Source organism: Rhyacophila brunnea, unplaced genomic scaffold, assembly GCF_057557595.1.
Source record: "Rhyacophila brunnea isolate RB1 unplaced genomic scaffold, BYU_Rbru_1.0 scaffold_3, whole genome shotgun sequence".
NCBI lineage: Eukaryota > Metazoa > Arthropoda > Insecta > Trichoptera > Rhyacophilidae > Rhyacophila > Rhyacophila brunnea.
Genome location: NW_028232965.1, coordinates 13,497,627 through 13,522,103, shown reverse-complemented (window position 1 = coordinate 13,522,103; position 24,477 = coordinate 13,497,627). Strand labels below are relative to the sequence as shown.

The 24,477-nt window shown below is 31.6% G+C and overlaps 1 protein-coding gene across 12 annotated transcripts in view; it reads left to right on the top strand.

Moving 5' to 3' along the window:
• LOC147067906 (von Willebrand factor-like) overlaps positions 1-23,466 on the top strand; it is a 31,658-nt gene extending 8,192 nt beyond the window's left edge. For 3 of the 12 annotated variants that reach the window (XM_085953099.1, XM_085953098.1, XM_085953097.1), the window contains 14 exons: positions 485-673; positions 1,838-2,026; positions 2,996-3,169; positions 5,738-5,938; positions 7,562-7,735; positions 8,959-9,156; positions 9,338-9,511; positions 11,637-11,828; positions 12,795-12,968; positions 14,840-15,031; positions 17,263-17,436; positions 17,946-18,140; positions 18,744-18,917; positions 20,461-21,140. In XM_085953099.1, the coding sequence (XP_085809225.1) occupies positions 485-673; positions 1,838-2,026; positions 2,996-3,169; positions 5,738-5,938; positions 7,562-7,735; positions 8,959-9,156; positions 9,338-9,511; positions 11,637-11,828; positions 12,795-12,968; positions 14,840-15,031; positions 17,263-17,436; positions 17,946-18,140; positions 18,744-18,917; positions 20,461-20,483 (2,423 nt within the window). In that variant the 3' untranslated portion in view covers positions 20,484-21,140. The other 9 variants (XM_085953103.1, XM_085953102.1, XM_085953100.1 and 6 more) reach the window with 8 other exon arrangements.
• The last annotated feature ends 1,011 nt before the right edge of the window (positions 23,467-24,477 follow it).

Genomic DNA, 24,477 nt, shown 5'->3' with positions numbered 1-24,477 from the left:
TTGTGGTTTACAATATATTATAGTACCATAATTTTTATTTCTAATCTTATTAACATTTTTAGTCTTCGTATTTAAATATTCTTATTTAGAATATATACTGTTAGGTATGTATGGTAGGTACTCAAATTAATAAAATATCAATACTGGCTACGGTATCGGAAAAAAATCGATATTGTACCAAAGTATCGGTCAAAAAGTACCGATAATTTTTAAACACCCCTAAACGCATAATAGTGTTGATGTATCATTATTTATTTTAGGTACCTACTAATATTGACTTCATATTCTCTCCTTCGTCATACCTTAAATACGACACTGATATTGACAATCTCGTTCGCAAATAATTTGGTGCACTGTTAAATACTATTTTTTTCATCTTCGAAATCCTGTCATTTTACAGATATTTTTGAATCATTAGCCGATATAATATAATATAACGCATGAATATGTAAGTACATAATATTATTATGTTTTATTTTATTAGCTCAACCATATAAATGCAATGAACACGAAGTATATGATTCGTGTCCTAACAATTGCCGCGATCAGACGTGTGACGGTGGCCAAAGTTGCGAAGTTGATTCTGCTGATGCTGTCTGTCGTCCAAAATGCGTATGCGAAGACGGTTACCTCAGAAATAGTGAAGGATTGTGTATTCCCAAGGGAGAATGTGGTATGTACATTGATTAATCTATCAATTAATGCCTATTCAATGAGTTAATGCCAGTACTTACTAATCATATTAACATTTTTTTTATCCAAAGAATAATTTACATGATTTAATAATGTCATTTTTTATAGAATATACTTCCGAAACACCTCAGAAGCACCATTTTTTTCTAATAGGCACGTTTTTGATGTGTTTCCGAATAATGTATGTATTGGACTAATTACGGTAGCGTTCCATACAAATTCCATACAGATTCCCTACCTACTTCCATAAGTATTGATGCCATCCAGGCACTGTAGTATCAGACACATTAATAAATAAAAGACAGGCAGTTATCTTCAGACCATCAAAGATTCAAGACTTGCACTAGTTAGACTCATCAAAGAAGTAATTCAATAAATTACGATTTACGGTTCGCCCAATGCCACGTCAATCACCGTAATTCATAAACAATAATAAACTCATTACCTAACCATCCGTCACAAGTACAGTGTGTAACCGTGAGAGTGTTCGTACTAGTTGTGTGAGTATGGAGACACGGAGCCGGATGTTAGTGCCTGGATTGAATCCCTGTATAACCCTTCCCCCTCCAGCATCCAAATCATCCTCTTCCTACAGTCCACTAAAAATCGCCAGCAGTATGTTTATGTTTAATAATATTACTATACATTTAAATTGTGATATTATATTCGCGTTTTGCTAATAATACAGTAAATGAATTATTAAATGAACACATTGTTACTCTCACAACATTCATTGGATCTTATTTTAATATACCTACCTAAGTTATAGAAAGAAAAAAAATTGTTACACTTTTTAGCAATAATAATAATACTTGTAACCACTGTAAGAAACCTTTTTGTATTAATAGTATATAAGGTATTTACTACGGATTTTACAAACACTTTAAATATTGAAAAAAAAAAGTTTTTATAACAGATCCTTTACCTAGCAAATAAGGTTTTTGCCTGAAGATGCCAAAAGGCAAAACCCGGGTCGTAAAAAATTACTCAAATGGAAAAGTATAAATCTCAAATCAATTATAATGTTAAATGTACCGTCGTAAAGTGAAATTATACGAAGTTAATACCTATACTTAAACATTAATTAATTATTATATTATTATTTTTTTTTTAATTTTGTTTTCCTTCTCCTGCCTCGAATCAGCTGTTTCCTGTGGTGGAGACCCAAATGCAGAGCATGCAATATGTGGCGATACATGCCCTGTGACTTGCAATAATAAAGATTTAGGTCCCCGGCTTTGCCCTCAGTACTGCTTAAAAGAGGGGGGTTGCCGCTGCAAGACAGGATATGTCAGAAATATTCGTAATAAGTGCATTTTGCCAGAAGAATGTCGTAAGTAACACAAATATGAAATTTAAATTTATTTGCCATAGCAATACAGCGCCTGTACACGTGCATTGATTTTCTGGTAGCAATAGTGTGTATTTTAAACTATCGTGTCAATAACTGTTTACACGTAAAAGTACTGACAGTCTCTCTAATGTCATTCTTCAAGAGGAAGCAAGACGCGATGTTGTCATTTTATTTACTATGTATTTTATTTTATAATTGTATTTATTATTTTCTATACTATTTGACATGTTGTAAAAACCGGTTAACCTCAAAATGAATCTCTCCGCGGCGTAGTTCATTTTTTTGCCGGCAGGTTCACCACTATCGTCTTTCTGCGCAGACGAAGATCGAAAAAATTCCAACTGTTGCATGAAAATTCAGACGCCTCCGAACTTTTTTGATTCATGCATACAATTTTGCAACTTGCTTTTCTTTTTATGGTCGCGATAATATGTGCTGTCAGCTGTAAATCCATGCAAATGTAAACGGGGTACATATAAATTTAAAGAACAAATTAATAACATTTTGGGAAAAATAAGTGTAATGTGTAAGTGTTTCTCAAACGGAGGTCTGTGGACCACTGATAGTCCGCAGAAATTTTCCAAATGCCTATGCTTAAAATTCAAATAAAATATTCAAAACCCATGCACCTGCTGTTTGTGAATTGTGTTTTTGTTCTTAATATAGATTAATGGTTTTACGTGACAAAATCAACCGCAATTATACGGTATTATAATAATGTTACTATATAGCGGTCCGTAAAACATTTTACCTATTTTCAGTGGTCCGCAGTTTCACACATTGTATTTTCAATATTTTTTTTTGTTTCGAGGCTTAGATAATATGTTTGTAAAATACTGAAAAAATAAAATAGAATCTATGAAACTTTTTACGAATTAATATAATTTTATAAAATTTCCTCGGTTATTATTGTGAAAAATAACAGTTGTGATTGATGTTTTCTTTCAGCAAAATGTGGCGCAAACGAATTCTTCAATTGTGGCTCTGCCTGTGACACAACATGCGAAACACTAGGACAGACATGTCCTATTGTAAATATTGTTTGCAACGAAAAATGTTATTGTATCGATGGATATGCTCGCGATATCAAAAATGTTTGCATTCCAATTAAACAGTGTCCTCGTAAGTAAACTGCAAACATATTTTACGTGTGCTTTGTTGTTGTATTGTCCGTTTATATAAATATACATACCAACATACATACAACGAATTATAATTAATATAGTGTTATGATTTCCGATATGCTAGTTTAAGATAACACTGGTCCACACGAAAAAACGAGTCACAATTATTTTACGAAAAAAAATCTAAAATAAGAGTATTGTGTTTATATATTAAATGAATACATTTCAATAAACCAACCTTTTCTATAACACTTGTGTTTATTTTTATATTATATTTTTTATAATATGCAATACCTACACGACAGAAGAAGAAATAAAATATTTCAATATATAGGTATAATTAAATACAAATATTATTATCTAATACGATTTTACTTCGATAAAAGAATACGTGCTAAAACCTATCGGTGCATTGAAATGCGTCCAACATGCATAACGTTATAACATAATGTTATAGTATGTACAAATCTCCTTTACAAAACAGTAATCACCATCGAAATAAATGATTTTAATATAGGTACGAGTATTAAATTTAAAAAATGAAGATTAGAATTAAAATTAAAAAAAAATAATAGTAGGTACCTACTGTCTTAATCAATATACTCGTAACTTACCTAATACCAATCCCGGTCGGTTTCGTCCACCTAGGACAGTAGTTCCCTACCGGGGCTTCGTGAACTGGTGCCAGGGTTATCCAAAAAGTTGGGGAAAATATGACTTTTAAGTACTTATCTATTTACATAAGTAAAATACATGTTGGTTAGATGAGAGGTGAATGAGGTATAATTATTGGTTTTGATTCATTTTGAAAAAAAAACGTTTTATTGTTCTAATCAATGTCATGAGATGCTCTAAGACAGATGCAAAGATAATTTTTTGTCATTTTTATTACCCCTGGTGAACCTCACAGCTTATAAATATTCCACGGGTTTCTCCGACCAAAAAAGTTTGGGAATTACGGCTTACGATACAATATTTTACTGAACGGATGAAGTCTACGAGCGTAATGTGTAGTCATATTTTATGTGCGCAAGTTTAAAATTTAGACGCCCAACTTATGCTGCCAAAATCGGTAACTTAGAAGGAGTTAAAAATATAATCGACGGGTTAGTGGTCTTCTTCCCTAAATTTCTAAGTCGAGGTTAACTTTTTATTGGTATATCTGCAACATACTCGTAGTTATTAAATTGTATTCATTGAGTATTAAGTATATTGTATGTTTTATTTTGACTAATTCATTTTTCTCATAACGAAAAAGAAAACATATTACGGTTATTTGTTTCAAAGTAAGTAATATATTTTCTTGAAGTAATTATTAGAATATTTTATAATTTCTCAAAGCTTTCCGGTAATAAAGTTTTACGCAGCTTTGAGAATTTGTATGTCTAGTGAATTTATTTCATGAAAAGCTGGGTCTTGTAACGGCGACCCAAACGCGGTTTTCGTCAAATGTGCGACGTCTTGCCCCATAACTTGTGAAAATAAAAATTCTACACCAACTAGGTGCACACGTAATTGTAGATCACCTCCGTGTCAATGTAAGCGCGGCTACTTGGAAGACAGTAAAGGAAAGTGCATTCGCCCTTAAAATTGTCGTAAGTGATTTTAAGAACATAAAAATTCAAACTTCCACCCTTCTGAAATATTTAGTTAAAATGCATATTTTGTACTCATCGCACTTTCTTTGAATGCACGTATTTTATAACTTAGCACGCAATATATAATATATTCATACCTAATATAAAAAGCATTGTCATCTATATTAAACCACGATATGGGAAAAAATATTTTCGATAATGTTACGGCAAGACACCTGCTGTATCGGCTTGTCTCGATTGGCATATTTTCTGCTCTTTACTGTGATCTGCTTGGAACTATCTTACTGAGTTACTGTTAACATATTACAGTATTAAAATTATCCCCACACATATCTTGCGCACTAAAAGCAGTGTTTGTATCTATTTGTCTACCGTATTTGTATTGTTATGAGCTTGTCCAGATGACGCGTGTCACACCGTGAGTGCATATGAACACCTCAATAAGGTCACCCATACCTCTACCGCGCACGATAAGTGATACGCAGCGATTACATGTGGACGGCTCAATGAGGTCACATGTACCAGGAATACGCGCGAGTCAAATCGCACCATCTGGATAACGCCTATGTCACTAAATTAGTCATTTTATATTGTGAACTGACTATTATTTATAGAGGGACTCGACATAATATCGAAAAAATAATAATAAATGTTCTTTAGAGTCAATATTATCTCGCCCTCTCGATAATATCTTCAATTTCAAATTCAATTTTCACCCTTATTTATACTAATCGGTACTAACTAAGTAATAGAAAGTAGGTTGTTTACTAATGTAGGATGTGCACATTTTTATACTTATAAAGCATAATTTTAGTGAAGAGAATGTATTACTAACAATTCTATATACACGACATACTTACAAATACATCTTAAATTACTAATACATAATATTATTACAAAAATGAATATCTATTGCTTTAATATTTATATTTTTTTATTGTACTTAATATTATTTACTACATTTTTAGCAAAGACATGTCCAATAAATCAGGTTTACAATTTGTGCCCTATATATTGCCCACCGGAGGAGACTTGCGATGATAATTTTGAAGGCAGGGTTTATGATTGCGCTAGAGCTCCCGAAGACAGAAAGTGTATCCCGAGATGCGAATGTAAGCCTGGATTTATCAGACGAGAAAGAAATGGTGACTGCGTCAAACCTGGAAAGTGTGAGTAGATTTTATTCACTGCATTTGATATTAAGTATTTTATCTATACTCATTTACGAAGGATTTTGGAAAGTCTACTTAATCCAAAGCAGAAAAATTCCCAACTGGAATAGGCTGGTCATGACTAATGACTAATGAACGGACTGGTCGGAAGATGTTGGTAGACCCTAATTGGTCGGTGGTTGGATTACATGGGCCAGAATTCGTAAGCGATGGGAATTCTGGATTGAGGGAAGACAGACCAAACCAGGACGACGACTTGAGGAGATTAGTTACCACTTTGTGATGTTACGCCACGAGTAATTTGTGTCGATAAATATGTGCCTTTTTTATTTTATTTTATTTGGGGAATAGGTACCAGTGATAAAAATAATATGAAAATATATTTTTAAAAAAAAAACATAGAAAATATTTAAAATCCGTGAAGATTCCTTATATTATATTATTGTATTTTATTGCTAACAATAAAATATGTTGAAGAAAACTTTCATACATAGGGATGAAGTCTAAATATATAGAATATTATACGTAAAGCAAAAAGGGGCTTCTGAGCAAAGAAAAATTAATTATTAAGTAATTAATTTTAAAAAAAATCCTCCTGCTGTTAATCGTTTCTGACTGTCAGTTTTCTATGATCCATAAGATGACCTTCGATAATGCATTAAAAATAATTTTTGTACATCATTTTCTCATTCAATGATTATTACACAAACTTTAAAAAAAACAACCAAACAGGTAATTAATTTCATAATCGAAAAAATGTATTATTGCATACAATATTACTTATGTCGCGCTTGACTATCGTGAGCGATAAAAAAGACCATTAATATAATTTTATATGGCGTATCTAGTTTAATACCTCTCGTAATATGTATATATATATGTAATTGGTAAAATTTTTATGTTTAAAAAAATAAGTACTCCAGCTTTAGAGAATATAATAGAATTACAAGGTCACGTCAATTTTCTTGGTAGAGCAGGGTACTAGCCTGCATATTATTATGGTTTTGACCAGTTGAATCGTATAGTTTCAAAAGTTGTTAACTCCAACTTTAGTATGAATTGAATTATCAATGCCATTTTGAACAGCTTTAAAAGGTTTGCAAGTAGGGAATAGCCAATAATTAAATTATAAATATAACAAATTATCGGTGGTTTTCAAACATTGTTAACTCCGTCTCTGAGTATAAAATGGACGAACAAAAATGATGCCAATTGTAACGTAAGTTTCATCAATACATTCAAGTAAGCATTCATTTCATCAGATAGTTACAAATTATATCACTATCCAAGTTGAAGGTTTTAAACATCCAATTTAAACATTTTCTAATATTTTTTAATGACATACTGTTTTTATATTTTTCAATAATCTATCTTTCAAATAGAATATTAAACTTTTTGTTATTATATAGTAGTTATATATAAATGTTGTGATCGAGATATCCCGTTCTTGAGAAATCAATAAACCACTTTTGAATTCTCTAGAAACTAAATATAATGAATAAAGTGGAGAAATCCAAGATGTTGTCTTGCTGTTTTTGTAAAGACTGTAAACTATGTTTCACTTGCAAGTGGAAGGTAATTTAATGTTTTTTATACTTTTTTTTTACTAATTAATTGTAGGTTGCAAAGATCCTAATGCTGAGGTCGTTGAATGTCCAAATCCATGCCCTGGAGGTACTTGTGCATCACCTGCATTCCAACCTTGCAAAGTTTTGTGCAGACCAAAAGGATGCCAATGCAAAAAAGGATATGTGAAAGATATTTTGGGAAAATGCATTTTACTCTCCAATTGTCGTTAGTATTGATTATATTAGCCTTTTCATCGAAATCATCATTGTCACCCAGAAACAAGCCTAATGTAAGTAATATTACCTTGGAGAAACACCTGTAAAAATTGTAAATATTTATCGTTATTCAACAGAGGTAAGATAATATAATATATTAAAAGTATTGAATTGTTATTTGATGCAAATATTTAGCTTGCATGTGTTGTTTTCTTTGAATACTTTGCATAAAATAAATCGCTTGAAATATTTTCCAACAAAGAGTGGTGTATTTATTTATTCTTTTACGCGTGGACACGTTTCTGTACATCGCAGTCAGTGTATCGTAAGTATAATGTTAGCCGAAAATTACTTAGGACATAATATATTTGTGTAGTATTCTTTTCAAATGAAACTTTTTCTAGTAGGTATATATCTGAGGTGTTTTCAAGTTATGTATGTTCAATATAATATAGAATGTTATATTTTCAAATCTTGTGAATTGTTCGTTGAATTAAAGTAATGGTTTATTACATATTATATATTTTATACATAAAATATCATTTCATTTAGGGTCTTCCCGAAAGTGTTGTTTTTGGACTTAAGATACATTGGGTCGTAATTGTTTCATTGTGGTTAAATATATGTAGGTATTAATAATGAATACCCATGTCAAAACATAAGTGACTGATATTTTTTTAAATTTATCAGGAGCCTCGGAGGTAAATGTAAGTACCTAGGTTTGATTAATCATGTCGAGGTTGCTAAGCCAAAAGCCGTACGAGAAATTTTAGGGAATACGATCATCATAATATTATGGAGTTAGATTATTTAGAACTTCATATTTAGTGGCCGCAAAATTTCCGTCAGCAAGAGTTGCACCGTGGCGCTGTTACAATTTTTGTGTTAGCGAAAAAAATATGCAGAACAAATAAAAGTATTAAATAATCTTGCTCACCTTTGAGGATTCAATTTGTCACTTACGCTTTTTTGGCTTTACAACCTAGGTATGAAATTTTCTTGAGTTTAATAGAAAATAATGAACATGACTGCTTATGGCTGCTATTTGGTGGGTAAGTACTGGTGACGGTATTTTTAAATTTGGTGTATTTATGAAGTACTTATTTTTTAAATTTAATTGAGTTAAAATCGAATTCTACATTGCGGATTCTAAAGCTAGTTTAATTTTATGTTACCATTATAATAACTAATGTCTGTATTCTCAATTGATTTTATACACTATCTGTTTTGTAGTACCCAAATGCACCGGTCCGAATGAGGTGGCATCACCGTGTAAAGATCCTTGCCCCGCAACATGCAAGACACATATCACCAACATTCAGCCGCCGCCACCGTGTGCTGCTTATCAATTTCCATGTCCTGCAGGATGTAATTGCGCTTCAGGATACGTCCGAAATGATAAAAATATATGCGTTAAGCCAGAAGCATGCCGTAAGTTACACTAACGAAACACAAATTATTATTTTTTATACAAATATTATATTGGTTATGCATAGATATACTATATTTGTGAAAATTGCCAATGAATTTTTCGTAAATTGTGTAAGTATAATATTATGTCAATTTTTGAATTTACTTTTATTTTAATAAAGTATATAAATACGTTTTTTAGGTTGTGATGATCCCAATGCCGAAGTTGTAGATTGTCCAAATCCATGTCCCGGTGGAAATTGTGAGTCACCAGAATTTGCGATGTGCTCAGCACCATGTAGAGAAAAGGGTTGTCAGTGTAAGACGGGATATGTAAAGGACATAAACGGAAAATGTATTTTGTTCTCTAAATGTCGTAAGTAATACTGATTACATTTTACTTCCAATATTTTTCATAATAATTTTGTGCCGGGAAATACGAGTATAACTTTAAAGGAAGCGAGGTGTAAGACAATCATTTAACAGAAAAAACGTTGTCAATAATTGTGTATAATATATATTTACTAGCTGACCAGGCAAACGTTGTTCTGCCATATAAATTATTTCTAGTGAATATTTTGGTTGTTAAATAAAAAGTAACGAATGTATTGTAAGTGTGTGGGCATGGGATCTATGGCAGAAAGAGGAATAGAGCACTGTAGACGATGACCGCCGATAAAAACAAAAAAACATCAACCATTCATTTTCTCAATTCAAAATGAGTAATGATGTTCATAATGAATGAATTACCTGTGACAGGATCTCGTTGTTTAATGTTTATGCAATATCCGTCTTGTCCCTTCCAGAAAATTAGCGGATATTGGAGAGCGTCGTATGAACGGTGTGTGTCAGCGATGAACTCCAGATTATTGTTTCTTCTTCGAATCACGATTTCTCGCGTCGATGTGCGGTCGCCAACCATGATTCCAGCAATGTCGTCAACAACAGTCGCATTGAATCGACGTACGTGCTCTCCAGCTGGTGTTTTATCAGGATTGATGACAATAGCGTGATTGTCACTTTGCAATTCGTGCATGTGTGCTTTGAAGAATTTCAATAATTCATTGTGCTCATTCAACAGGGCGTCCAGTTCGCCGACGATGCTCTTGGCATTAGGCGAATTGAGGCTATTGTAGCCGCAACGTGCATCCACATGATTGATGTCCTCACCGCCGCGCCCATGAAGTAGATTTGTAAAAATGTATGTGGTTCGTTTGGCATTAGCAGCAATGAGCCTACTTTGTGGTATACTTGACCTTTGATTTTGAACGTAGAATGGAATTGTTGACCATTTGCCGCAGTATTGTGAACTATTTCTGTTGCTCCGGACGAAGTCATTTGGAAGCATGAATTGAATGTGCGAATGGACTTCAGGAACAGGTTTGAATCTGGAACCGTGCCAATGAGCAAGCTGTTCAATGGTTCTGGTGGTATCTCAATTTCTGGTAGTTGCACTTTTCCTGATGAACACATCCCGGCTGATTAATGTTTGAATTTGAGCGCATGACAATGGGGACATTCTTTGTCCATAGCACCAATCAGCACTTTCGGATGAGCGGAATATTCAATATCTGGCTCGTACTCGAATGCGAGACGAAGGAACGAAGCGGATGTAAATGTTCGATGCACTTGTTGGCGTTGTCGGTCATTTGCTCTGCGTGTGTTAACTACGAACCGGTGCGCTTGGCTCCGTTCCAATTGTCGTTGTTGATTTCGTTCAGCTCGTGCCTCTTGTGATTGAGATGCACGCAATTGCGACATGCTTACACGCACGTTTTTGTTATCTTGTTGGATTTGTTCGTCTGTTCTTTCTGCTCTACTATTTCGCATGTTTGTTGCTTTATTCGTTCGACGGCCCAAATGGCCCCCCTTGCGTCTTGCTGGCATTGTGCACTGTAATACACGCACATAAAAATAGATAAATTAAAATAAATCGTACAAAATTTTGCACGCACTGCATTGTGATTTTCCGAATGAAATGTCAAAATGACGCGACGCTTCTCTTGAATTCTTCTCGGACGTAGTGCCATCTGTCATTCAACCACATAAATAATTTCGTTCTGTTTGAAATACGAACGACGGTTAAATTTGTTCATACAAAAATAATAAAATCGCGATTAAAAAATGGGAGGATGGGGGTAGGAAAGTGAAAATTTGAAGTTATAAGTGTTTTTTTATGCCAAATAATAAAAAAAATACAAAAAAAAAATTGTCAAAAAAATAAAAGAAAATTTTTCTAGATAGAGATACCCTAATCACCTAGCGGTATGAAATATACTTGTTGACCTATTCTCATACCTAACAAATATACATAAAAAAATTCATAAAAATCGGTCTAGCCATTTCGGAGGAGTTCGACCACAAACATCGTGACACGAGATTTTTATATATATAGAGATAAATAAACATGATGCATATATTAAAGAATACAAATAATTAAAACCTTATATTTTATATGATACAAGAACATATTATTCTATAAATATATTTATTTATTTTAGCTAATAAATGTAAAGGTCCAAATGAAATGTATACATCCTGTAAAGACCCTTGTCCAGAAAAGTGTGAATGGATCATAAGCAATGTACCTAAACCTCAATGTGTACTAGCATTCCCTTGCCCAGCTGGTTGTAACTGCCTTCCTGGATATGTTAGAAATGCTTCTAATGTTTGTGTAAAACCCAAAACATGTTGTAAGTCAAATATCACGTGTTATTTTACAATATAAAACTAAATAGATGTTATAAACTATTGCTATTTAGGTCAAAAACATTTAAAGTAACAAAATGGAGCAAAAAACTAAACTTGAATTAGATAAAAAAAAACATGGCATTTTCAAATAATTGTAATCTTTCAAAATATATTATCTCGAGATTGCTGCGGAAACAGTAAACGACTTTGTGAAGAGTTGCAACTTTACAAGAGAGCAATTAAAAAGGAAAATTGTTGTATTGGTTTCATTACAAAATTTCCAATAATTAGTATTACGACGACACGGAATAATTTTTGACTGACGCACTTTTGAGATATTGGAGATAAATTTTTGAACAATAAATACCTAATTGATTGTCATTAAAATATTTTTTACGGTTTTCTGGCTTTTTCAAATTCAAAATTATTTTTCTGTTGATACTGACTTTTGCATGTATGCAAGTATGAAAAAATATAGAATCATTTATATTTACTGGAAAATTATTGTAAACATTATGATATCTGCATCTTAGACCAGACTACTTAAATATAATACTTTCAGGAAAACAAAATGATAATGTTGCGGCTTTATTGTTTTAAAGATTTTGGATTTCTGTTATGAATATATTTAAAGAGTGAATTGACACTAACAGATATGATAATTTAGGCGCAAAATGTGTACTTAATTAATTTTAAGTTAAATGTGACTATACACACTGGTTTTCTCCGGTCTGTAGGTATCGCATCATCTTCTATAGATATTATTTCTTAGCCCTTATCAACTTGTAAAGTTTGGGGGGTATAACATACTCTGAAACTTGGTAAATCATATGACAGTCTGTTAAACTTTGTGCCGACGTATTTATTTATAATACCGAAGTGTTTAAAAATCTTATTTTATCCATTTAATCCAGAATTATTTATTTTATATTGTGAATATATTTTTTAATCTTATTATCTTTTATAAGGTTGTAATGATCCAAATGCTGAGGTAGTATCCTGCCCAAATCGATGTCCCGGAGGAACGTGTGACGTTCCAGAGTTTTCTAAATGTAAAATAAGTTGCTTGCCTTACGGATGTCAATGTAAGAAAGGATATGTTAAAAATTCAGATGGAAATTGTATCCCACTTTCAAAATGCCGTAAGTAAACATTTTATTTTTGACCATAACTCATTGGCTGCTGACAAGATAATGATTTTATAATTACCACCTTTAAAATACACGTTAATTACATCGATCGGCCGCCTGGTCATTACGCGCCAGGTGCGTCTTCAGCGTCCAAAGTATTAAAGAACTGTTAATGAATGATTATCAGTCGTGCTAACCAGAATCAAGTATACTCTAAAAGCTAGAAACGGTCTAAGAGTTTGTAAATACTGGATCGAGCATTCGTGTAAAAGGAAAAATAAATAAGAAGGCGCACACAAATTGCGAAAAATGCGATGACACGTCTTACCACTATATGAAAGGATATGAGAATTTAATTACCACGAAAAGGATGCTTGTGCAAACACTGGTGTTATCCATATAGTTTTAAAGCATCGAGTAATGGAATCTGAGGGTAAGGGAGCGAAAGGCAATGGATGCCTTCTACACGTGGTACTGGCGCCGAATGCTTCTTACTTATTTGACAGGGTACATGATTAACCAGTCAATCATTCATAGATTACAGATAAACGGCTCTCTATAAGGCGCCGGGCACATTGAAGCAAGCGAACGGGGCGCTCGCGCATATTGAATGTGAATCATCGAAAATACAACGTGATCAAATATGGCAGAGCACACTGGTTTTGACGAAGAGCTGTGCCCGCCCACCTTATAATTCACGCGTTGTTTGGCTTCTCAGCGGGACGAATTAACGAAAATACTACTTTGTCAAATATGTCAAATCCCATTGAACAAGGCAAGCAAAAGGGGCGCGCTATTTTATTTTATCCGCTTCTGTGGGTCTATTCTATGCTTATCGACCGCTAAAGTGATAAAGTGATAAATATTATCAAACTTAGGGTAGGTTTGTATCAAAATATTAGCATTTATTGTAACAATTACACGAAGCTGGTTTTTATTGTTGCAATAAGTGCTATATTTTAACAGCACCTATCTTGCTGCTGTTAAAATATCGCACTTATTGCAACAATAAAAACCAGCTTCGTGTAATTGTTACAATAAGTGCTAATATTTTAATACAAACCTACCCTAAGTTTGATACTATTTATCAATTTAGTGTTCGATAAGTATAGAATAGACCCACTGGACGCGTTGTCGATAGACGGGCGCCTTGGCATTATTTTAATAAAAATGAAGTCATTGTTTAGTTGCTGGGTGTGCGACGTTTTGCTAGTGGAATTATGTCATCGTGAATATGAATTACAAGCCGCCGAGAAATAAAATAATATTTTTATAGCTTTGTTATGAGAAACGCTGTTAATAATAATTATTGTGTGCTTCTCGTGCCCCTTATTATATAGGTGAAGGGTAATTCGCGGGTGAGAGAGGGCCTACATCGTGTTGAGCGCCCCGATCCGCCGCTTTTGGTGGGCTTCGTCACTTATATGTCTGAGATCCATTCTGCAATATTTTCAGCATATATACTCATAATCCTCAGGAACATACCTATCTGGAAAAAAAATGAACGAAATGGAGTTTGAACCCACATCTGTCGCATTTCAGGCGAGCGCTCTACCAATTTAGCCAATAGCGCTTGAAAAGGATTTTTTTTATACATATGTTTCCGATGTTGCAAATTTTTTTTTTTATCAAAGAACAATATTTTTAAATATGTTTAACTATTTTTGATGATTATAGAATCTTTTTTAATGCTCTAAAGTGCAGCGATAGTAATTTTCGTACAAAAATTAGTTATTAATACAGTCAAATAATTTCATAATATTTAAAGATGTCGCCAGTTTTTACATTGTAATTATTTACAGATGAAATATTCGATAAGTTTGAACTGATTATGAAAATAAATCTAATAACCAACATCTAATAATCTAACATCTCATTTTTAGCTCCCAAATGCAATGGTCCAAACGAAGAATTTGTCTCATGTAAAAACCCGTGTCCAGCAACATGTAAAACGATTACGGGTTCTGCTCCCCAAAAGATGTGTATGCCATTAAATCCGTGCCCATCAGGATGTGATTGTATTTTTGGGTATGTAAGAAACAGCAAGAATATATGCGTCAAAGCCGAGTCCTGCAGTAAGTTATTGTTATCATTTACGTATATAGGTATTTAAAAAAAAAAGTAAGCTTAGGTTCTAAATTATGTATTTAACTTATATCAGTTAACTAAGTCTCTCTAAGCAGACGACACTGATCTTAATAATAATTATTCAATTATGTGGATTTATTACTGTATTATATTTATATAATATATCTATATGATATTAATATAATATATTCACTTCATAACAAGTTCATTAGCTTTCATACATCTCGATCATGGACTAATACTTCTACTTCGCTGGTTCAGTCTTTTGTCCTTGCTAATTGAAAAAATCTGGCTTACAAATACATTATAACCGCCACCCCTCTCTCTTTCTAAAATACATTTGAGGCATTTACTTATTGCCAAAAACTGATTCTTAGTACATATTACAATATGTTGAAAATCTACCAAAAAATATTACAGATGTGTAATTTCAGACAATATTAATTAATTACATATAAATTATAGAACACTCTAAAAGCATATGAAAATAAATGTTTGAAAACTTAATGGCATCATGCAGACATATTAATTTTGATGTGTATTGCAATAATTAGTAATAATGAACATAATATTGGCCTAGTTTGAAAACACGATATAATTGAAAAATAACTAAGATTCAAACCAACCATGTTTTTTGAAGTTATTTCAATACAAAAATATCGTTTAACATACATATTAATTAATTGCAAAAGTCTCGATTTTTTAAAATAGACGCTTCAAATATAGAAATAAATAAACAAATAATTACAAGATAAAAAGAACTTTTTATACACCACGTTTTTAAATTTTCTGTTGAATCATATAAACTTGACAATTAAATGTATTAATAATTTTTTTTTATTGCACTTGATAGAAATACTGAATAAATATTATAGAAAACAGAAATGTCATTTTGACATTTCATATTGATTTCCATAGTAACGCACGTATATATTAATAATTTAGTTGCTAGGACCCACTTAGCAACCAATAATAGTGAGTAGTAAATATTACTTTTAACAATTTTTTCCGAAACATAAAAAACAGAATTAACTGAAAATGAATTCAATTCTGCTTAAAGATAGCCAAAAGTATTAAAAGAATGCATTCTCGTCGTGTTCTGTTATATTCTAAAAGTTTCAAATGTCTATCTAGTCGGGAAGCTAGCTAAAATTGTTGGACAAACAAGAATATAACATAATCTAAAATAATAGATGACAATCGTGAAAATATATTTAGGTATACGTATTTTTAAATTGCGTTTAATTATTCGTCTATGAAAAGCTAAACTTTATTTATTTAACCTTTTTTTTTAATTATAAAATTTTATCTTCATAATATATAGGTACCTACATGCATTTCAACAAAAGAGCTGAGAAAGTTTTTTCATAATTACAATAACTTTAGCTGATGGGTAATAATACCGTTGTTATATATTACACATTATAATAAAAAGCACATAATGGACATTTCGCTGACTTTCATTGGCATATCGATAATAAATAATAATTTGTTTCTGTAAATCTTTAGGTTGTTTTTAAGAAATCATATGATTTTGGCGCGTTTTAGAAGTTAAAGATTAATTCATATTGTATTTTTATTTACAACATTTTTATTAGGTCGTATTAATGTTTGTCCGGACTCCGGTGGTTGTTTATCCAGTACAAATCTTGCAATCGATTTTTAACTAACTTCTCGACTACCTGAAACTTTTAGAATATATCAGAACACGATGCCAATGCATTCTTTTAATACTTTTAGCCATCTTTAAGTAGAATTGAATTCATTTTCAGTTAATTCAGTTTTGTATGAAAAGTTATTTCGGAACAAAGAAATCCGTAAAAACTATTATTGGTTGCTAGGGGTCTGGGGTCCTAGCAACTAAATTATTAATATATATACGTGCGTTACTATGGAAATCAATATGAAATGTCAAAATGACATTTCAGTTTTCTATGTTTATTCAGTATTTCTCTCAAGTACAATTTTTTTTGATCGTTTGAGCTAGTCAAGTCAAGTTTATATGATTCAACAGAAATTTTAAAAACGTTGTATAGAAAAAGTTATTTTTATCTTGTAACTATTTTTGTTAGATTTTGACCATATTATGTATTATGACTTATCTGTTTTTGTAATAATAAGCTTCATGTGTATGTCTCAATTTGAAACTGAAAAATATTAAAAAATATATAGTCGTTAATGGCACAGTATTATCGTAATTTAAATTTTATTAATTTAGGTTGCTCTGATCCAAATGCTGAGGTAGTGCAGTGCCCCAACCCTTGTCCAGGAGGAAATTGTGATGCTCCAGAATTCCTTCCGTGTAAAGCTCCTTGCAAAATATATGGCTGTCAATGTAAAAAAGGATACGTAAAGGATGCCGCGGGAATTTGCATCATGCTTGAAAAATGTCGTATGTATCCTGTGTATTAGATACAATGAGCATTTTTTTTGTTTTTTAAGGGTTTTTATTTTGAATTTTTTAAAGTACTCTTATATTATTGAATGACACATAAGGCAAAAATTAGAATATAGTGACAGAATAAAAAAATATGCTACGATTTATCGAATATTGACAATTATAAAAATATCAATATAATATAATATATACTTATATAAAAATAGTTTTAAAATTTTTTATTGTTTAAAATATATCTTTGTAATAAAAATAAGTTGTTGAATAGTTTCAGTTCATTATAACTTTCATTTATAGATTATTTTTGTGGTAGAAATTTAGCTTCTTTACTTCTTTCGAAGGCATAAAGATTTTACTTTATAATTCATAAGTGAATGTATTTTATTTAATTTAAAATCAATATTTTTTATATAACATAAAAATGTCGTTAATTTTAAATCATTTTTATTTATATGTAATCAAGATTCGGTGTGTTGAAAATTGATTGCATTATTGACTTTTGACAGCTTCTAAATGCAAACCAAATGAGAAATGGAATCCGTGTGTTCGTTACTGCACATTTGATAAAACCTGCTCGATGATAATTGATGGAGTCATTCCAGACTGCGCGGCACCTCCTATCGATTACCAATGCGGTGCGAGATGCGAATGCTTGGAAGGATATGTCAGAACTAATGGAGAATGTTTCCCAGAAGCTACATGCACGTATCGACAATATTCATTATTTTAAATTATTATTTTTCCTTTGAAACTTATAAAACCTAATTTTCCAGTCAATAAAAATGTATATATGTAGCAATTATTATACCACTCAGCATTAAATGAGTGACACACTTTAATATGTATATTTTGTTGTCAAAACAAAACAATAGAGCGATAATAATAATCAGCATTACCTCAATCATAACTAGATCGTAGGTTTTGTTATGATTGGTAATTGAGAAAATATGTCTTTTAATATATGTACTGCATTTGTAAAAATTAGAAGGACAATGCAGGAATCCTTACTCAACTCATCGAGTTCATTATGAGATGCATTTATATTGTCACAAGTTCTTTACTCGACATAGTTAACCACCACTCCACTCAAATCGAGTCTCTCAGCTCATTAATATCAACAAACTTCTTGATCTACTCACCTACCTAATATTAGTCAAACAACCGTTTACAACTGATAAATACATTTTAGTCATAGTTTTTTTACTAAGTAAATAGTGGAGAATTATGTCAAAAATGTGTAAAAAACCATAGAATAATATTTCCGAAAGATCAACAAATAAAATATAAAACAATGTGGTTTATAGGTTGTGAGGATCCAAACTCTGAAATAACTAATTGTCCTATGCCTTGCCATGCAACTTGTTTGTCAACACCTCCTTCAACATGCGAAGCAGACAGATGCTTTATAAAAGGATGTAAATGTAAAGAAGGTTTTGTCAAGGACTCTTCTGATAAATGCATTCCCCGTGAAAATTGCGGTGAGTTGTTGTTTATACATGAATTATCGACTAAATAAGAAATAATACTTAAACTAACTAAGGACTGTTGTGGCTGAAAGAAGAGAGAGAGAGCAAGTCCAATAATTAAGAACATGGATGGAAAAAATAGTTTTCATTTTATAGAACAGGACAGGCAGCGCACAGTTCACAATGATCAAGTTGAATAATTTAACTGGATAAGCATAAACGCTAGTTCAACGTCTCCGGCATGAGACCCTATCCGACTATCAGGTATCCTTCTCATTACCTGATGCCACCGGGTTAAGCAGTATGCCAAATACCTGAACTCGCGTTCACAAAATTTTTGATCAGCCAACATTCGTATGAACTTATTATATTGTACAATTCTTAAATTATTATTAAATTTGTACAGAAACATAATATTTTAAATAATTTAAACTCAGATAAATTACAGCCAGTCAAAAGTCATTTTCGTCTCAATTCCTCAATGGTAGGTCAATTTACTGAATGTTGCTAGATAATTTGTAACAACCTCGGAAACCATCAGAAAAATCCTTGAAAAAATCTTAGATCGAGTGGGATTTGGAGTTTAGTTATTTTTTTTTTTATTAATTTCTTATAATCAGTTTGACAATAATTATTATCATATTGTTGATTTATTTGGCCAATGTGTCTGGACAGACTGTTTTTAGTACTGTAAAACTACTTTCACCCGTTTCTTAGTCTTATACCCTGTTTACACATGCATGGATTTACTGCTGACAGTACGTATTATCGCAGCCATAACAAGAAAATGCACGTGCAAACACGTATTGTCATGGAAGTTGCAAGATTGCATGCATGAATAAAAAAGTTTGGAAGCTTCTGAATTTTCATGCATGTTTCCAATCTGCACCTGCACAGTAGAACGATAGTGGCAAACCTGCCAGCAAAAAAACGAACTACACCGCGGAGAGACTCATTTTGATATTAACCGATTTTTACGACCTGTCAAATAGTATCATAAAGTGACAACATTGCGTCACGTTTACTCTTGAAAAATGAGATTGGAGAGACAGTCAGTGCTTTTACGTGTAAACAGTTAATGTCAAGATAGCTTAAAATGCACACTATTGCTGCCAGTAAATCTATGCACGTATACAGGCGCTAATACATCTTGACAATTTAATTAGATGCGTTGCAATGCATTTTTTTTTTCTGTGGCATTTTGGAAAATTTCAGAAATATAGTAGTTTTGTCGTCACATTCAATATTTTTGAAGAGCCGCATGCGCTTAGCAAAGCGAGCCGTGATTTGCTGACTTCTTCGATAGGTGATGACGTTAGGTTAGTGATCTATTTAATGCCAACCTCAGAGAGAATCTGTCTTGGTAATCTATGCATAAGGAATTGAAACCACAATGAAAACATATATATATGAGTAATATAATTATCATTATTGTGGACAAGCGGGTATATGCGTGTGATGGGTAGAGTACCTTATAATGGAACACCTAGCTTTTTTCTTGCAATGAACTTTTCTTGAATTTTCTTCTATGTCATTCTTGGTATCTTGTTAACAGTTTGTGAAGATCCACCGCAGTGATAAGAAGCTGTCGCAGTCAAAGTCCAGATGGAACATGCGATCAATTGGACTTCAAATCATGCAATATAGCCTACCCAGAATATAATATGCTGCCAGGATAATAAAAAGGATACACCCAAAAATGTTCTACGGATCCGACGTGTAACTCAATTGATTCCTGTGTATACGCAAAAAGGACACTGGCTCATTAATAATTGTCTATCAGATTTAAGTATCAATTAGAGATTTTTTTATAAACACTCATTTTGTGTGTGCTTAACAGTAAATGTTATCATTGATTGTATACACAATTAACTAACCTAATTCGAATTAATATAAAATATACTATTAATCATTGATTGTAAAATCAAAATTAACATTAGATTAATCGTGTAATACTTATTAAATTTTATACGCGCTATTAACTATTTTAATAAACCCTTTTCTTAATTTTGAAATGAATACATTATTATTTTTCGGTCAAAAATAACGAAAGCGGATAAAGTAAGGAAACTGGCCATCTTACTTTAAAAATAAACTTGTCAAATCTATTAAAAAATAAAATCATTTGAAAAATCTAGTTATACATATCTGGAGGTATGTATATAACGATTTTTTTTAATACAGCTTGTGTATATATGCATTATAAAAATTATATTATACTTCATGAGATTATTATTATCTAGTTTTTTTCCACTTATTCTGATAATTCAAATTCGTTAAAAATGGATGCATTTTTATACTATTTGGGAATAAACTATACATAAATAACATGCTTAATATATCGGAGTAAGATGAAAAAAAAAATTATATTTGGTAGGCATATGAAAATTTTAAAGTTTGATGTGGCATGTAAATACTTTTAAGCTTAAAACAAGGGAATATCGCAAGTTTCTCTAGTTAATAAAAAGGTGAATATATTATATACTATAATTTCATTACATACTCTCATTCATATATTTTACTTAGGATAATGTTAATATTCTAGTCTGTTTATAGTCACTCTCTATATTGAATCATTTTCTAAATTTTGTTATACAGTAATTAGTATGTACTTGATTGTTTGATTAAATTCATTATTTTACTAAGAGCTTTGAAATCTGAATACAAAGTTAAATTTAGTTATGTAATTTATTTTTAAAAAATACCACTTACAATATTCCTGTTATATATGAATAATATTTTTTTTCAGCCTGGTATTATCAGAAAACGAATTCTTTAATTATTTATATTTCCATTTACTTTATTTTGGAGTATATTTCAGCATTGAATTATTAAAAATGATGTTTGGAAACATCAAATTATAAAGAAGTGTAGATGAGTAAAATATAGTAACCTTATAACGAATAAATCCGGGAGTCAAATTACAGTCGGCCTACAATACAATTTTTGCTTATCAAGATATTATCAGATTTTAAATCAAAAATAATCATTACCTACATAAATTTAAAAATGGCCAGAACAAATTATTTTATTAATTATCAAATTAAATATTAAATGTGACAGAGTTTAACTTATAATGAATACAACATTCAATTACACAACTGAAATAACTTTTATAACATAAATATAATAGATACCTATTTAACAGATTGTTGACTATAGATACATTATTTAGTTTGATAGTAATAGTAGCAACCTTTGCAGGTGTCAATATATTGTGTTGAGTTTCAAATAAGTGATAATACATGCAAATTTTTGTAGCAGGTAAAATTTAGAAATAATTATATACTTAATGTGTTTTTGTGAATATGTCAGGATAAGACTTTAAAAAAAGGTTTCATTCAACTGGTTTTGAGCTATGGATGATCGTTTATTAAAAACGTTAAGGGTACTAACATATTCTGTATTATTTAATTAATGATGATTTTATTATTATCACTATGTTAACTAAAATAATCAAACATTTAATTGATATTTCAGCGGCATGTAAGAAACCATACGAAAAATATAAAATGTGTGGCCCAGATCCCCAAGCAACTTGTGATAATATAATTCCCACTGTTAATAAAAAGTGTGTGGCTGGATGTTTCTGCCAAAATGGATATATACGACACAATGGAAATTGCATAATGATCAAAGATTGCCGTAAGTATAATATGACATCTCTGCGTTCTACATTAGTAGTGATATTGATGAACCAATGGGCACAGGATGTAAAACATAAAATGGCATTTGTACGATTCCGCCCATAAACATTTGATCGAACGTTCATGACGTGTTTACAGTCAAATGATAATATTAATAATTTTATAATTAAATTATTCCAACGTTTTACAAATTTCAATCGTAAAGGAAAACCGCATTTTTTTCCCGACCATGTTCAATTCGAATAAGATCATATGGGCTTCCATATAGTGGAGGTTTTGTATTAACAGATTTTGTTTTTACGAGAATTGGATGTCAGCCACTTGCTCTACCTATTAGGTCCATTCTCTGACTCATACACAAATTGAAAAACATTATGTGTACTTGCAAGACCCAGGATTCGAATCTGGGACCCACGATTCTATAGGCCGGCACATACACCGCGCGGCCATCATGGGATAAGCGCATTTAGATTGTAAAAACCTTGTTCGTTTTTTTTATAAAAATGAAACACCTAAACGTGAGACAGAAATGATTATTTATAGCCAGAGTAATAACTTTGATGCATTCTAATGTGAGTATTCTTTATGCAGCTATGACCTGTGGTACAAACGAGGAGTATACGAAGACTTGCCCTGATTGCCCAGAAACGTGCGCCAATCATGGTTCCACGACAGGAAGATGCAAAACGATGAAACCTGGATGTGCTTGCGTGGCCGGATATGTTAGAGAAATTAAAGGTGGAAAATGCATTAAACTATGTGACTGCAAGGGGTGCCATTGAAAACACATTGCGAATGAATATTGATAATGATTCTTTCAATATATAACAATATTAATTATATATTATGTTCACTTTATATTTTTAGTAAATTTGTATATACGAAATGAGTAATAAATATAATATCGTCCAAAATTTGCATATTATTTTTATGAAGAGTGTAAAAGTAAGAGCTTCCTATCCGAAATATTTCATTAAAAATCAAAAGCTAAGTATTATTTGGCGTTATTAACATAGTCAGTTTAAGGGTAAAGCGATTAATTATGAAAATATTGGTCAAGTAAAATCTAAAATATTTGGGATCACTAAATACATATAGACAAAGATTTAAATATATATATGTATGTTTTTCATTGATAAAGTTCAGAATTTAAAAAAAATATATATGTACATAAAGTTTGCGCAGATTTTTACATACTGTTAAATAAGGTGTTTTAATACTTTAAATCTAAGCCACATTACCATTTATAGAAAATCCAGGAAAAAGGAATTATTCTAAAGAGTGTCAAATTATTAAAAAAACTCTATTACAACTAATTTTCGTTTTGTATAAATACCATGATACAAAGATAAGTGATTTGTTTATTTTTTACTTTATATTGAAATCCATATTGTATAAAATACATTTGTATGTATTTTTATATGTTTTTTCCTTCCAAATTTGATTTTTTATCACAGATTATGATAAAGTTTGCATAGTTTGGTTTGCAATTTGTAGTGATGAGAAAAACTTTAAATAAAAACTCCCCAATGGGATTCTGAATAGAAATTTTTTAATCGGCAGTTCAGAATAGAATAATATCTTGTTTTAGAGTGCTGTGAAAGAATGTTTAAGTACTAAGGCTATTTCGAATCGAAAAGGCTTGATAAATGGTAGAACGATCGTTCATGATGAGAAGGGGAGAGAAAGGAGGTCCTCAATTGGTGACTTTTTGTTGAAGAAAATCAATCATAAAGTTCGTAACGATCGCCGTCTGACAGTCCGTGAGCTCGCAATTTTTATCCCAGACGTCAGTAAGTCTACCATATAAACGATTTTGAGGTGAAAATTGGGGTATGCAAAGGTGTGGAACAAAATCGTGTGGAAAGCGCTTAGGTCTTTTTGAACCTTTTGGACTTATTCAAAATGGGATGTCCCCTGTCATA